General features: G+C 39.3%; 1 protein-coding gene across 3 annotated transcripts in view; it reads left to right on the forward strand.

Annotated features, from left to right (window-relative positions):
* LOC112047931 (zinc finger protein ush) overlaps positions 1 to 17,900 on the forward strand; it is a 269,353-nt gene extending 251,453 nt beyond the window's left edge. For 2 of the 3 annotated variants that reach the window (XM_052889999.1, XM_052889992.1), the window contains exons 2-3: positions 10,554 to 12,430; positions 12,807 to 17,900. In XM_052889999.1, the coding sequence (XP_052745959.1) occupies positions 10,554 to 12,430; positions 12,807 to 13,190 (2,261 nt within the window). In that variant the 3' untranslated portion in view covers positions 13,191 to 17,900. Of the gene's footprint in view, positions 1 to 9,197; positions 10,070 to 10,553; positions 12,431 to 12,806 lie in introns of those variants that run through there. The other variant, XM_024085242.2, reaches the window with a different exon arrangement.
* The last annotated feature ends 183 nt before the right edge of the window (positions 17,901 to 18,083 follow it).

The raw sequence follows: 18,083 nt of genomic DNA on the forward strand, positions 1-18,083 counted from the left end.
CTCCTTTCGGTTTCTACACGGCATCGTACCGGAACGCTAAATCACTTGGCGGTACGTCCTTGCCGATAGGGTGGTACTACCTAGCCTACTAACTAGCCACAGTTAAAGCCTCCCACCGTGGCGATAGTAAAAAACAAACTCGTCAACTTTCAAGCACCTCATGAAAGCCTCACACCAGCTCCCGGCCCAATACGAGAATATGAACGTTCGCGATTGTGTGATTGTCGATCGCATGACCGGTAGGTACCTACATGTGAGGCGCTTTTTTCATGGAATTTATTTTTGCATACAAATTGTGAGGTGGCTTAGAGTTTATTTCCGCAAATTGCCGGCTAGCGGCTAGCGGCTGGCGCTGCGGCTAAGTGACACTAATATTATAACCATTATAGCGTTGTGATCCACGCAATGCAATGCTTAGCCGTTATTGTAATGCTAGCCACTCACCATCCAATAAATTTACGTGCCTGCAGCGCTAACGGCAGGACATCCGATAAAACTGATCATGTGCTGGTCGTGATGTGCGTGACCAACACACCACAACAACCCAAGAGTGTGCACAGTGGATATAACCTCTGCCTCCGACTTCGGAGAACGCAGGTTCGAATCCAGTCCGGGGCATTCAACTTTTCAGTTACGTGCATTTCAAATAAATAAATAAATAAATATACTTAAACAATACACATCACTATTTAGCCCCAAAGTAAGCATACAGAGTAGCCTGTGTTATGAGTGCTAAGATAGTTGATATTATAATATTAATATACAAGTATATACAACATATAAATACTTATATAATGTATAAATACACACAGACACTGGAAAACACCCATATGCTCATCACACAACTATTTTCCAGTTGTGGGAATCGAACCCACGGCCGTGGAAGCAGAAAGCAGGGTCACTTGCCACTGCGCCACGCGGCCGTCAAATTAAGAATTTAAATATCACGTCTCTCAAGCGGTGAAGGAAAAACATCGTGAGGAAACCGGAGAATTTAATTAACTCTCTACGTGTGTGAAGTCTGCCAATCCGCATTGGGCCAGCGTGGTGACTATTAGCGTGACTTCTCTTATACTGATAGGAGACTCGTGCTCAGCAGTGAGCTAAATATGGGTTGATATGATAATAATGAATGGCTAGCTTATCAAAATACGTAACCCTAAAAATGTCTTAACACACAAGCTACTTTTCATCACGAAAAAATCCATGGTTCCCGAGGGATTTGTGAAAAACTGAATTCCACGCGGACGTAGTCACGAGCGTCCGGTAGTAAAATTTTAATCTATCTATCTATCTATCTATATATTATAAAGCTAAAGAGTTTGTTTAATTGAACGCGCTAATCTCAGGAACAACTAGCCCGATTAGAAAAATTCTTTCAGTGTTAGATAGCCCATTTATCGAGGAAGGCTACAGACTATATATTATCCCCGTATTCCTAAGGGAACGGGAACCACGCGAGTGAAACGTCATTATATGGTTGGTGCTTATACAACCTAAGTAGGCAACGTTCCCTACTTTCCGTATCCACGTTTCGTCAGTCGAAAGCAAAAAGCAACCCTTTAATAAGCGGCGCAATCTCGCGCGAGATCTCTCGCTATGATTGATGTAGAATGCAACTTAATATTCATAAGACGCGTTGCCACATGGAACTGACGGATCACGGAAAACTGATTGCCTCGCTGGAACGGATGCGGTATTACTAATAATCTTTTTAACATAAAAATGGAACTGACTACAAAGATTGACGTGTTTCAATTATTTAGATTTTAACACAAAATTACTAAACTCGTTTTAGTATTTTTCAAAATTGGTTAATTAATGACGAAGTTACGAGGTAATAAACATTAAAAGAACATACGCGTCCCTCTTTTGAAGTCGGTAAAAATGAACGAGTCCTTGTTTTATTTTTAATTATTATTAGTAGACGCCTGCGACTTCGTTTGCATTGGATTTGTTTTAATTCATATATTTTTTAACTTATCTACACATCACAGTTTAGCAGTTTTCGTGTATCGGCTCAGTATAGTCTAGACGCTAGTTTAAAATTTAGGTAAGAATAAAATAGTTTAAATAGACTATTAAAACAATAAAACATTCGCCACCATTTTTTGTGATTTTTTTCTTTACAAGGATCTCAATAAAACAAAGCCTAAGCCATGTTCGAGCTTAAAATGTCTGCAAAAATCGTATGAAAAAAGGTCCATTGGTTGGAAGAAAACGGACCTCAAAACAACAGTTGTTTTTTTTTATGTCATTAGCTCTAGAGCTGACTGGTCTTTAAAGTTTTGTGTACAGTAAACTAGCAGACACTCGTGGTTTCACCCGCCAAATACATGTTACTTTTGTTACTTGGTGAAGATGTAGTTTTCTAATGCTAAAAGAGTTTTTAAAATAGTTTAAGTAGTTTTTAACCGAGTTAAAAAAAACGTTTCTATATTCGTCCGTACGAGTATATATATTTTTTTTTATTGAAACTCAAGAACTACCTTCTAATCGTTACGAACAAAAAACCAAATCATATCTCTTTATAATTTTATTTTAGATGAATATTAATCAATGTTTTGATAACAATGTGTTGGGAGTTGGCACGAAAATAGGCCAACGGACTGGTATCGTTATTGTTTCATATTTATTTATTAAGATGTCTATGCTTATAAAACCGCATCCATTCTGAGTACTCCACTTAAGTTTTCCCACATCGATGTTTAGTTGAACTATTCGGTTGTAATTAAAAAGCAAAAGTCCTTCTAACGCACATGTGAGATCGGCCGATAAGGAGGAAATTAAAGTTTTTCCGCCACAGCGATACGAATACTTGCACGGTAGGTATTACTTTGGCGTTATGCTAAATAACTTAAATGATTCATTTTATTATCTGCTAACGACCTAGCATTCTCTTTGGTAAATATTAATAGCAAAAATAATTTTATATATGTAGGTATCTACTTATTTATATCATAGATGAGGAAGGCAAAGGATCTTGTGTGGCGCGCTCCGGCCTATGTCCAATGGGGACGAAGTAGGTTTGAATATATTGATTTTTATGATACATTCGGGTAAATAAGGTCAATGTTAACTAATTTATACATAAAAAGCAAAGATTGTCTGGATATTTGCAAAATAAATAAGATTATAAAATTTCAAAATGTATTAAATTTTTTTATCGTAATTAGATGAAAATTCATACAGTTTTAGCTTCCTTACATTAAATGTGACACTTTTCAATAAATGAACTATAAACATAAACGCACAAATAACAAAGATATTAGAAATTTTGTTTGAATGCCCATACATACCTAACGATCAGCGAGCCAACGACGTCACTAAATCGTGCCATTTTGTATGGGGCGTTTTTCAGGGATCCGCGGCAGCGCCGCAAATCTGACCCTTTAAATGCCTGTAGCTCCGAAAGTAATGATCGCAGATACCCTGTTACTTTTACAAAATTGCTTTACTATTAGTATACTCTTAATTTATATACAATTTAAAAAACTGTCATCATCCCTATTGTCCAGCCGTGGACGGATAGTTTTTTAGTTTTTGGAACGAAGTTCCTTATCGCGCGTTGCGAAAGGGAGCTAGACGGAAAAATTAAGACCCAAAGTTGTAACGACACTTTTTGCTATAGTTGTAAGCCGTGCGCGTGTCTGTGGCGTTTTTTTAGCCAGTTTCTTCATGTAAAGCTAAAGTAACAGTAAAAGTAGTAAGTAGTAAAGAAGACTTTATTTTTCAGTGAATAAGACCGTCACTTTTGATTTATGACGTTACTTTGACTGTTACTTGAGATGAAGAAACTGGCCGTTAGTCTCTATCTCTCTCTTTCTCATATAAAGCAAGCCAGTTATTTTCGTTTCGCCTTTCTATTTCGCATTCAACGCAAATTTTGGAATGGGATAGGATGGGATGGGATGGGATGCGATAGCGATAACTTCGTTCCATCTGGGTGTCCTTTGACACCTCTCCAGTTTTTTAGTTATTCAATAACTAAGTTTTAAATTATATAAAAACTGCGTCGATCGCTGTCAAACGCGTAAAATAAAGATTCAAATTTTAACTATCTTTGTTTTTTTCGTACTAAAAAGTGACCTTATAAACTATTAACGGACTAAAATTCTCGGTTTCGGTTTCGGCCGTAAAAAAATGTTTCAATTGGACTGTAGGATTAATTTGTAATGTGAGATTTAAGTACCTGTAGCTGCCTCCCCCAAAGTTAGAACCCTGGCCACGCTCATGGATTACCAGGTTCAGTAAAAACATTTACCTAAATTTCAGTTCATATGTAAGTGTTATCGGGTGACGTCACATCTAGATTTATACTATGAGGGCGAGGAAATGTTTATCTACCTTCGTGAGGCTAGTTTTTGCTCCACACTCCGCCTTTCTTGCTGAGGGTGGACAGTGATAAGCTACTTATGGCCCGAGTATAACTTATATCAAGAATAATTAATTAAAATATGTACGCTATAAGAACTAACTATATACATTGACTATCGGAAGCCCGCGACTTGGTCCGCCGCTAGACCTTAATCCAGCCCTATCACAAAATACGTTCGATGTTCTACTTATAAATTACCTTTAATAACTGCTTTTCAATAGTACCTAACATACTGGTAGCTGCAAAAACAATAAAAGACTTATGACTAAATATGTGTATTTTTACCTTGATTTCTCCGTCATTTACTTATAGACCGTTTGGTTCGTACCGCGTTGAGTGATCATACATATAAATTCATGAAGGTCTTGCTGGTGGGAGGCTTCGGCCGTGGCTAGTTACCCTACCAGAAAAAGACGTACCACCAAGCTATTTAGCATTCCGGTACAATGTCGTGTAGAAACCGAAAGGGGTTTCATTCTACTCCTAACAAGTGAACTTCCATTTTAGATTGTATCATCACTTACCATCAGTTGGGATTGGCTAACTTGTCAAAGAATAAAAAAACATAGAAAGCATTTTATATATCTGTCCAGACTACTATACAAAAACAAGAAGCATAATTAAATTTCTCTATTCATGGCCACACTATCCAGTATCCACTAGCCAGCGTTTGAGTGCAGGCAAAGAGCTAAACCATTAAAATATACAGCTTACAAATAGCGGCGTAACCCGATAGCGGAATCGAACCCGCGATATGTAAATGTTGTCCGATCGTGACGCACGACGTCCGTCCTTTAGCAGACACTTGCACAGATCACTGCCACTGATAGACGAGCGGGCTTTTTTTATCTGCAGCCACAATGCATGGTGACATTTCGCTTGCATTCTCTATGGTCGAAGATTCTATGTGGTCATTTTTACCTGACTGCAAGAAGGGTTATTTCTTCCAAACCGCAGAATGGATTTACGCAATTAAGATATTCATAGATATACTTGGATTATTAAGACAACTAAATAATCCAAGTAATAGGTAGGTGTAAGACTCGTGGTTATTTTTTTTTTAATATTACAATATGGGTATCAAATTCAAGAGCTCATCAAGAGGATTTCAAAATGGTATATCATGGCCTTAATAAAAAAAAACCTACAATTAGAAAAACGTTATTTATTAATCGCTATACATAATATGCGAGGCGGATGGCTAGGTGCGAGCAGTCCCCCTAGTTAAGTGGCACGTCGATTCTCTTTCTACGATCGCTAACGCTTCGATAACTAGAAAGATGTATGGGAATGACATTTGCTATCGACACGTCACGTGATCAAGATCTGTCATTCCCAAAGTTAGGCAGTCGGTTAACTTTCAGATTTAGACGAATGTTGGTATCTATACTAATATTATAAAGCTGAAGAGTTTGTTTGTTTGTTTGATTGAACGCGCTAATCTCAGGAACTACAGGTCCGATTTGAAAAATTCTTTCAGTGTTAGATAGCCCATTTATCGAGGAAGGCTATAGGCTATATATTATCCCTGTATTCCTACGGGAACGGGAACCACGCGGGTGAAACCGCGCGGCGTCAGCTAGTACAGTAATAAATGGGACCTTGATAAGAACATGGCTACGTTTTATCCCGAAAAAATCCATGGTTTCTGCGGGATGTGTAAAAAGCTAGAACTACCTACTCGTAGTCTGAAAATACTACTAATAATGGGTACGACAATAGACCAGCCGGCGTAGATAGAACCACGACCTTTCAGTGATTAGTCCGACCCCTTTACCGTCTGTCTTTTATAGACAAATTAGTTAATAAATAGATTATCTCAATGAAATACGTATCAAGTTCCCATCATACTTGCTTACCGAGCAATCAAACACTAGCTAGTAAAGATCAAGTTTAAGATAGAACTGTCAGTCTATTTTCATTATCAGCTTATTTTAATGCCCTACTGCAAGGCCATACCCCCTTACAGGAGTAGGGAATTACAGCTTAGAGAAGTACCGCTGGTCCAATGCAGATAGGATAGGCAGATTACAGAGTAAAAAAATATCATCTAGTCTCTATGTAGTGCATTAGCGCCACTAGATGGCGCTGTTTCAATTCCTTGGAAATTCCCGATTACGTTTACGAGATCGTCACAGTATGAAAACATTGTACCTCCCACTAGGCACTCAGATGTTCATAATAACGTGCACTCTACGGAGGTGTAACACTGAGAGGAAAAACTCCATATTTCATAGAAAGAAAGAAAGATCTTTATTTTTAAGTAATGCCACATATCACATTAAATCTAAATTATATTATGGCTTAGCTGTCCACTCAAATAGTGGAGCACTAAAGAATTCTCTGTAATATGTGGAATAACCTAGAAAAAGGCCCCAACTCAGCATTATGCCGCATACTTTCAATAAAAAAAGTATGCAGCACTGATTTTCAGTTAGGACCCAGTTCAGGTGCCGCCACGCACACAGTTTACATGTAAACTATTAAATTATTATTAAGAACATAGCCAAGCTAATCAGTTGTACTTAGGACTTGTTATTCAAACTCGCATAGGCTAAGCACTGGACGAATGAGGCGTCGAAAGCTACGTTCCAGCAAATTGATGGCGGAACCCGATAGTAATGGTAAATGCCAGCTCAGATGCCGTGTCAGGCAGATTGCGCTAATGTTACCGCTGAGAGAGGCTAATTTTATTTACGTGAGACCTGGATTGGCAAGCTTTCGCTAAGTTGTGAGCTTTATAGCCGAGAGGTCTCAGGTTCTATTCCCAACTCAGTGTGTTTTTTTACATGAAATAGGCTTGCGTTTAACCACGATTATCTGATAGTAAGGGACGTGATAGCCCAGTGGATATGACCTCTGCCCTAGATTCAGAGGTAGATCAGTCGACATCAGAACATGATCACATAACATATTATAAAACCTTAATACTGACGCAGACTATGGGCCTCATAAAAAGGCTCAGAGGCACACAACGAGCGATGGAACGAGCTATGCTCGGAGTGTCTCTGCGTGATCGAATCAGAAATGAGGAGATCCGTAGAAGAACCAAAGTCACCGACATAGCTCAACGAGTCGCGAAGCTCAAGTGGCGAGGCATGTAATTCGAAGAGTCGATGAACGTTGGTGTTCCAGGGTGCTGGAATGGCGGCCCCGCACTAGAAAGCGCAGTGTTGGTCGACCTCCCACTACTGACGACATCAAGCGAGTCGCAGGGATTCGCTGGATGCAGGCGGCTCTGGATCATAATGTTTGGAAGTCTCTACAAAAGGCCTATGGACGTCGGCTGATATGATGATGATGATGATGATGATGACTGACACTTAAGCTATGATACTGACCGGGACCAATGGTATACCAACGGTACGTGCTCTCAGTCTTCTAAGGCACGGTATACTGTAATGCCACCAACTTGCTAATTCTGACCAAGAATTTTTAATAAAGACCCTAATTAATAACTCAGGATCTCGAGATCCGAAACCACATAAGTTAACCAACCAACAACATGGAATATTTTTCGTTTAAAAATAAAGGTAATAGGTATGTACCTATATCAGCTATCCAATTCCAAGTTCGTGTTTACCCGGTCAAAGCAAGGGCGGTCAAGTAGATCATTCCGTACAAGATCAGATCGTTATCGGTGCACGTCAAAAGATCTCTTATCTGTTCTAAAATAATTGACTGAATTTTAATGACGGGATTTTTCTTTATAGACACATACTACGAATAATGTGTCGATACAATATTACATTTGCATTATTTTAATATAGGTAAAAAGACCTCTAAAAGTTAAGCTATATTTTTTCATAATTATTTTTATAGAGATAAATATTTTTTGTAAAGTTTTCCATAAATATGTTAATTTAATATTTTGAAAATATTTGTATATAAGTATTAACTGAATTGGTTATTTTTTATTTATAATTAGAAAAGTACAATAAAAGAAGACCAAAAGGTATCATATCAATTTTTCACGCGATACTAAAATTCATTTCCTGTTTTTCATTCAGTTTCCACGAGCAACATAATATGTTTTGTGTTTATATCAAAATTAATGAACCTACAGCTTTTTTTTAATTTTCACAGCTTCAATGGTTTTAATTTCAACGCGTTCACGGGTCTTGACAGACAGACAAGGAAGTACCCTAAAAATCGGTTTAAATCGGATGCCATTTTCATTTTTAATTTAGGCAGACTGACGTACAGTAGGTACCTTATTGATTTTTATTACAGATAATATTTTCGAAATCACAGGGTATTGAGTGAATGATACAAGATATCGTTCGCTAGGTGATCGGTCACAGTGACGCACTACGCGATCGTTATCATCAGCGATTGTGACTGCCTCGATGCACGACTATTTTAATTGGACCCTGATCTCCGATCTGATAAATGTAAGGACAAGATGGCGGGTTTGTTTTTTTTTTTAATCATGTATAGGCACGTGTTCGATGTTAGTACTGCTTACAGTTTTGAACGGATGTTAATGGTTCACTTTGTAGTTAACGAGTTAGTTTAGGTGTGATGTTGTTTTTTTTTTTAATACACTCATCGTGGTAATGTAACACGTCTCTGTAAGAGGATTTTTGTCAGATATGTTAAGTGGATGTTTCGTGTTAAAACTTAAAAATTACTTAAAGGTTTAAAAGATATTTTATCATTTATCTGCTCGGTTATTGTCTTTTTATTTTTCTAGTAGTACCTACTTAGGTATCTACTTATGAGATTTAGATTTGTCTTAATATTGCTCTTACGATAAATGTAATATGAACGTAAATATGAACATAAATTTACGAACGTAAATGATGGTTAAGTGTACAGTACGTTGTGCAGCAAAGTCGTTCTAAGAATGTGACAAGAGTGCTACAGAGCCTGAATTTTGCCTATCTTTAAGTATTTACTCATTAAAGAATAGTAAGCATTAAACGACATTGAATCACTTTTAGGAAATTACTGAATTTCACTGAAACTAAATAGATGCAGGTCCAACAAAAGCTTGAAACGTTTCGCACTGTTCGCCGCTCACGATATCGTAAGTCTCTGTGCTTTACACAAGCAATGCGGGCACTGAGGAGACATTTCAAACAAAATAGTTATGTCAATTGCATGGCTGCGCCTGCCCCCTCATACAGGAGCCGTTTGAGCGCATTATTTGACGTGTTTATAAAGACAAAAGCACGCAGATGAATATCATTTAACGAATCGACATTCGGTTGCGCGAACGCTGCTCAAACGACACCCAGTCACGCCATCTATCTGATTGAACATTCAACCTTTCTTAACAATCACAACTTATAACTTACTTAAGGTAAAACGGGAGCTCGAACGCAACTAACGAAGCGCGATAACTCCGTCGGTATGACGACGACATTAAGCCGCCGGATAAATCGCGAATGACGGAGCCAATCGCACGTCAGCGCGGAATCGCGGCGGCCAATCGCGACGCGCCGCGACTAGGATAGCGTGACCCGAACGCAATCCGATTCAATTGGCATTCGTTACCGCGAGATGGCGGTCGCCGCGCGCACCAATCGTCGCGTCCATCTCGCTGTCGTGCCCATATAATGATCTTCACAGGGGCAGGAGAATGAAGTTGAGCCTCTCATTAATTGGCGTTTTGAGCTGAGATCGCTGCGCCAAAGATAGGTTAATTCCTCGCCCGCTCGAGATCGTTGTCGTTCAAAAAGGAAGGTGAGCGAACGTTTTCTGGAAATCTGATCCAATTACAACGAGGCCCGTTAACTTTTTGTTCTGTTTGCCAATGGTCGAAACGATCTCGTGCAATGTTGACGGACGGGGTCGCGCGACCGGTTCACGTCAGCGCATCGCCGCGTCCCTCGCGCGGAACCGCCGCCAGAACATCGGTCGCATAACTCAAACACTACACCCCACCCACGCAGAGGCATTTACATACCGCGAGCACGTCTCAATTAGGAGCGCTAATGTATGCCTCGACCGAAGACCTGATCTGTCTGACGTCGACAGATAGCGCTGAAACGTGACGAGTGTTGACTATCGCGGGAAAGCATTGCCAGCCTTCCATCGCTGCACTATTAACAACACTAATAAGATATTGTCGATTCTTTTTACTCCGATCGGGTACTCTGAAATCCATTTGCGTATCGGTAATGGTGTGGTGGGTTGTTAATATTAAAAGGTTTGTTTTTGATTCCAGGTGAGGACGAGGAATGGGGAAACGAGAGCGAGGCGATGTCAGGAGAACCTCGCACGCCGAGCTCTGGGGGGGAGCGCGTCGCATCGAGCGGTGGAGCCTCGCCGGTCTCTGAAGGGTCCACCGCCGCCTCTCCGCCGCGGCTGCGGCTCAACACGAGCCTGGCGACGGACCCGGCGCTCGCACCGCAGGCGACGCCGCTGAAGCGCGAGCCGCCCTCCCCGTCGCCGCCGCCGCCGCCGGTTCAAACTCCGAGAGATTACTTGGCTCTCACTGCCGCAAACTTCCCGGCGCTGTTTCCCGCGACACCCCCCGGATACATGTGCCAACCTTGCGGAATACGCTATTCTTCACTAAGTACTCTTCAAGCTCACCAAGAACACTACTGTTCTAAACGAAGAACGAAACCCGACGGCACAGAGGCCACTTCGGATGCCGGAGCCGACGAGTCGAGTGGGGACTCCAAAACGCCGCGACCCTTAGGCAAGCAGTACGCCTGCACGTATTGTTCGTACAGTGCCGACAAAAAAGTTAGTTTGAATCGACACATGCGAATGCATTCCTCGTCACCCGTCAGCAGCAGTACTCCCGTACCGCCTCCGACGTCCAACGGAGAATCCGTCGAAGGTCAACCGTCGCAGGACCGATACTGTGCGGACTGCGACATACATTTCACCTCACTCAAAACCTATCGGGCCCACAAAGCACACTACTGCAACACGCGGCAAGTCGTGAAACAGGCGCTGGCTGCAGCCAGAGCGGGCTCGGGCACGTCGGGGTCGGCGCCGCCGTCCCCCGGGGCGACTCCTCCTGCGCAAAACCAATATGCGTTGGCGCTACCTACGAATCCCATTCTCATCGTCCCGTATTCGATATTGAGGGGCGCCAGTACGCTACCGGGCACCACTCTCCCCGACCCAGAGACGCCGTGCTTTTTACTACCAAACGGAACATTTCAGCCCATCAGCAGAGCGTTACCAAATTTAAATACAGAGTTGAAGGAGCCCGAAGTTTTAAAATCAGCGAACAGGCCGCGAGAGCCATCTCGAGATGTCACCACGCCGTTAGATCTGAGCGTGCGACGGACTCCGGAGTCAGTGACGCCGGACGAACACGAAAAGGAGAACAGAATGCGTTCGACGACTCCCGAGCAAATAGTTTGCGCTCCGTCGTTGCCGGGCTCGCCTGGAACCCCATCGCCGTCGAGGCGGTCTTCCTCGCCGAGCGGAGAGAGCTCACCCAAACGCAGTAGGAGAAGTTCGCGAGGTCCGACGCCGAAACCGCCGAGCATACCTTCCCCACCGGAGGAAAAGAATCCCTCGGTTGCGCCTCCACCGATTCTACCTCCCGGTTTAGCGTTAAGATTAGCTACAGATCTGCCCGTGGCCACCGTACCGCCGCAAGTGTTGGTCAAGCAAGGAGTCTCACGATGCAAAGAGTGCAACATAGTGTTCTGCAAGTTCGAGAACTACCGCATACACAAGCGGCACTACTGCTCAGCGGGGGGCGGGGAGGAGCGGGCAAGTCCGGCGCCCCCGGAGGCGGGCCCGCCGCCGCTGTACCGGCAGCTCATCTGCCTGGCGTGCGGCATCCACTTCAGCTCGTTCGACAACCTGACGACGCACCAGCAGTACTACTGCACGAAGCGCGAGACGCGCTCGCCGCGCGCGGCCGAGGCGCGGGCGGGCGCGGAGGGCGGCTGGAAGTGCCCGTGCTGCGACGTGGTGTCGCCCACGGCGGCGGCGGCGCAGCGGCACATGGAGGCGCACGCGGGCGTCAAGGCGTTCCGCTGCACCATCTGCCGCTACCGCGGGAACACGCTGCGCGGCATGCGCACGCACATCCGCATGCACTTCCGGGAGAAGCCGGCCGACCTGCAGGTTAGTTGTGGTTCACGGTTTAGATCATATACATCTCAAGTAAAAACCTATTCAGGCCAACTAAACTGATATTATTTTAGTCTGTGAATTACACTATCGATAAATTGTAGTATAGTTAGAATCAATAAGCTTAGGCTAACGTTAGCAATAGATAGCTAGTAATTTTATTTGTTTCTGATTCATTGTTAGATAACGCCAAATTTACGCTCGATTAGGATCTCAGCTTATTGCGCCCGTATAATGCGCTAGTTTTATTTATCACATAACTAGGACTGGATTCTAAACGACATCATACGAACGCTACGTCACTCGCGTAGACGAAATTCCCAAATTCTCAAATACTGTTAAACTAAATCACAAACTTTTCTATTTCCAGGAGGAGAACTACATCTCATGCGTAGTCGAAGAAGAGAGCCGAGAGACCACATCCCCCGCACCAGCCGCAGGGGAGAGAGTCCACCAATGCGGCTCCTGCGCTTACACCTCCACGTACCGGGGCAACGTGGTCCGGCACTCGCGTCTAGTCCACGCTACCGGGGACCCCGAACCAGAGGAACAGACGTCCCCCATCCCTACCGTAGATATTAAAAAAGAACCGGACGCAGAGGAGGAATCGCCAAACTTCTGCAAATTCTGCAACATACCCTTCAAGTACGGTAACTCGTACAAAGCTCACAAGCAGTACTACTGCAAGGCTAACCAGGAGGCTGCAGCCAACAACAACGTACCAGCGCGAGTCAATGACGCTTCGGTGGTATGAGACGGTCAACTAAAGTTGTCAGCGATTTTGCTGTGAAATTTATTCATAAATATTCTAAAATTAAGTAGTTGACCATACAAAAACGTTCGAATTGGTCACTCAACGATATAAATCTTTAGATCTTATTGCATCGCATCACCGTATACGTAAAAGTTCAAATTTAAAAAACTTGTCTCGATTTCGGATGTCAATCACACTGCATCTGCAAGTATTTAGAATCGAGAATCCTCCGATTAAGATTCGATCCACAGACTTGTGATGTAGAGTGAAAAGTGTTGTTATAAATTATATTAATTGTGTACCTAAATTGATGTAGAATAATAGGTCTCTTGGTTGAAAGAGGTAGAGAGACATTCGATATCAATGGGTTATTTACAAAAACAAGCTGTGACATACTCGTAATATAATCATTTAAAAATTATCGTCGAATATAGGTACATTTAGAGAAATTATTTTAAATGACCATGAAGGTAACTTCCAATTTCTATATTTTAACTTTCAGAAATTTCACAACAAAATCGCTGATCTTTTAAACTTAATTAGATCTAAAATTCTCAAACTTAGCTTCCTCTGCTTCCGATTTCCAAATGTTTAAATAAGTATCTCTTATATATTATAATATGAAACACGTTATCGGATATTCGTGTTGTGTGCAATAATTTAACAAGTTAAATATTAAAAAGTATGATATCGTTAAGAAATTAACTGTACTGCATATCAAAGCCAAACCGATGTTTTGACTCGAGTGATCGAACTAGCTCACTGAGTGAGCTAAACATATGAAATCTCGGCTAATGTAAATACAGCCCTATTTAGTTTTTGTTACAACATTAATATGTAATTGTTATTGTAAATCATTAATTATATTAGTTGAAAAAAAATTAAAAAAGTTAACCTTTTTCGTCATTTGTATTAGTATACGTTAAAATACCAAATTGTAAATATAACTGTGTAAAGATATTACTGTCGCATATTACCTATTATTATTAGATATTAATTAAACAAATAAACTAAATTTTTATTACCATTTGTTCTAAGTGATTGTTCTTACTTTGTTGTTATTTGTAATTTTTGTTTATTATTAATAATTATTGATGTAATTAGGTATTTACTGTTAGATGAACTTCATCAAATTCTGCTAAACAATCGAATGCTCATTCCGTATAATCAGCAAAGCGATTTTATCCGTTGACACCACATATGATAGTTTATTCCAATTAAAAAGTTATAATTAAAGATAATTCAGTTTAAATTTTCGCAATCTAGAATTATTAAAATGTCACTGGTTTTATTAAAATTACATTATCAAACTCAAAATAGATGGTGTCATTAAATATTGTGATTTTTGTACTAACACTGTTTCACCACTGGTTTTAATTTTTGTTATTGAAGAGTACCGAAACCTGCAGTTAAACAATCTTCCCAATAAAAAAATATCTCTATAAATAAATCTATTTTTTTTAATCAGAATTCGTTAAAGATCTGTAATTTATTTTTATTTAACTCTGTATCGGTGTAAATCCAAGTTCACGGAAAATTAAAAAAGAAATCATCGAAACTTTTTTTAGTAAATTTGTTTTGTGGTGAAATAGATAGTTATAAAATTCCAAATGTTATTTGTGCAGAAAATTATTTGTTCAATTAAAAAGTTAACGATATTTAGAAACTTAAGAAATTCAGCACTACAATACAATACATAACGCGTTTAAGTAGTCAATAATGTAAAGACTTTTCTATACCTATTTAGGAAAAGTTACTAGAATACATAGACGTAAGGAAATAGATAGACGGAGCTAACACGTTGAAAAAATATAGCCGATTTTATGATCACACGTAAAAGTCAGAATAATGACAAATGCGACTGAAATTCATCACGAAGAAAGATTTCCATTATTTCTTTCGTGACTTAAAATACAAGATTTCCATCCAAAAACGTGATAAAATACAAAAAACAACACATGCCAATGCACAATTCGACGAATTGTGAAATATTTAATTTGTCGTTTTAAGTCGTTTAGCCTTTCGTTGACACGTCTATTATTTTCCTTATGTCTGTGACAAAATATTGAAAGTTCACGCAAAATACCATGTTTTGTCAATGCCAAAGCATCGCTAGATTATTGTAATTTGCATTTATAGGTATCTCACTAATTATAATTGTAGTATTAAGTGAATACAAGACTTATTCCGTAGCTATATACCTACCTACATTATTGATATAATAAAAACCAAGATATGCAGGACTCTATATCAAGGTACATTGAAAGAAGGTACCTAATATCTGTACAAGAATCTTTTGAAAAAAGTACTATTGTAAAGCTGCATTACTTTGTTTCGATTTTATGAGAATCTTTTAACACTATAATCCAAAAATAAATGTTGCTTTATGAGAGCCATGATTTTCTTTATATGACAGAAATATAAAATGTCCAAGTTGCTTAACAATTAAAAGATGATTTTTTTTCATCTATTATATAATAATAATTTATCCGCTATATATTATGTGTATCTATTTTTGTCCTTGCTCCACTGAGTATTGCGTATCTTGGTTATTATTGAAAATAAAATGTGTGTAATATTGTGTTTGTAAAACTTTGGAATAAGTCTCGAATCGTAAAACTTTCGGGTGATAGTGGCCGTAACTGTTGTTTAAATTAGTGCTAATTCGGTTGTTAAAGTGACAGACAGTAACGTTAAAACCATATTTTGTGAAGTATCTCGTGTTGTTCTTTTCTACGGACAATAGTAGGAAAAAGATGGCACTACTTTTAGGAATGTCACTTTTATGATTGAGTACAACCGAACTAACATTTAATCCGATTGTGAAAATGGTGATTTATAAAGTTGTAGACAAATCATGATATTTACCTACCTACTCTAATTGCTGTCAAGATTGACAGTTCTTCAATTAAACAATTGGCAGTATTGATAATGAGCAAAACTAATGATAGTATATTATTGTGAAACACTGAATGTTTGACTACCCAAAGTATTGGGTCCAAATACATTTCAAATTCTCACGAATTTGCAAAATACTCTATGAAAAAATGTTTTGTCTACGACTTTAATAATCCTTCCTAATATAAAACGTATCATGACATTATTTGTATACCCTCAACAAGCATCTGATGTGACGTGCCATAATCAGTGTTTAATTAAAAAGAAAACATCTAGTTATATTAAGGTGATATTCTCGAATAAAATTATTGCTAAATTATATCACAATGTTGATACGATCTTCAATAGAAATTGTGCTTGTCTAGGTTTTTGTGCATCTATGAATGAACTGTGAATGAGCTTGTAATCAATTGAACAAAGATAGTTCAGCGGGTCTATTACGTATATCAATGTACCATTCAATTAATGAGTCATCATTTTTGATCGTATTAAAAAGAAAAAGTTATTTCGATTAAATAATCTTGACTGCACCGTTCAGCTCATATCAACTTGTAATGATTTTTAGTTTCTACAATAATCTAACATGATAATTTCAACGGAATTACATAAATACTATTTTTTGTTATAATAACGTTAGTATGGGCTACTTCCACGACTAGGTATTATATTTTACTTTACTTAAAATGACTGTAATTATGTCATTACGTTGAAAACACATGTTAGAAAAACGATGTAGGTAGTGATTGATTGTTTGAATGGTACACCGAGTTACATAATAACCCTGCAGGAAGTGATTGCGAGTGGCTCATTGATAGATGTAAACGGACCCTTAGGAGCATTGGCTAAAGATGACGAATCAAAACGTGCGAGTGAGAAGTGGATAGATGCACTGTCATTTCTAAACTTTCTTTATCCGCAAGGGTAGTATATAAGCCTGTAATGGCGAGACCTTCGTCATTTTAAGATGCAAGTTTGTCAGCTCGTGCTCCTACCTTATGTAAGTACGGTAGGTAACTATCAAGTTTGGGCAGTGGTGGCTTTGGGAGGCAAGTTTTAAGGAACCATAACTTCTTTTGTCAAAATATAAAATACATTTTGTTATAAGTATTATTTACTACGGGATAATATGATGAGAAATCATATCCCTCGCTAACATCTCGATAGAGATTAAGTGTCTCTAGCGAGATGTTGGCGGGGGTCGCCAACCTTACTGTAATATATAGTATTGTACTATATTTCGGGTCAGCCTACTTTACGCTGTTAAAGAAATACGCAAAAATACTAAGTATATTTCCAAACATACAAATTTTCATTTTAAAACTTTATGAACTTTAATAATGTTTCTGACATAATTAACAAATTAAAACAAAATAGCATTAAATGTGAAAAAGCAAAAATGCAACGAGTGTCAATAAATATAGTTTTTTGAATAAATGTAAATTTTTTGCTTGTTCCATAAAATATTATATTTTCTAAAAAAAAAAAAAAATTGGCAACCCTGTCTTTAACGGTGTTTGTTTACCACGTAGTTCAGTGATTAGCGACTGGAGACATCATTTCATTTAATAAGCTAAAAAAATACATATAAATAGGAGAGTCTAGAGCCTTGAAAACTACTAACTCCCAAAGGTACCACAGTCCCAATCCCAAGTTGCCTACCGTAGTTACACGAAAATCGTTAGTATATAAATTGTACGCCACGTAAAATAATTGTAACCATAGAGATGTTATAAAGTGATACATACTGAATACGTGATGTACTACATTGATATTGTATAATACGCAAGACAATAAATTATTATTTATCACATATTAACACCAAACTTGTTATTATTTAAACCCCCAAAAACTTTTACCTGCTTGACTTAAGAATTAAGATCTTTAATGGGACACCTGCAAAGGCGTGGACTCAGACCTGCAAAGGCGTGGACTCAGACCTGCAAAGGCGTGGACTCAGACCTGCAAAGGCGTGAACTCAGACCGATCTTTAATGGG

Source organism: Bicyclus anynana, chromosome 3 (assembly GCF_947172395.1).
Source record: "Bicyclus anynana chromosome 3, ilBicAnyn1.1, whole genome shotgun sequence".
Taxonomy (NCBI): Eukaryota; Metazoa; Arthropoda; class Insecta; order Lepidoptera; family Nymphalidae; genus Bicyclus; species Bicyclus anynana.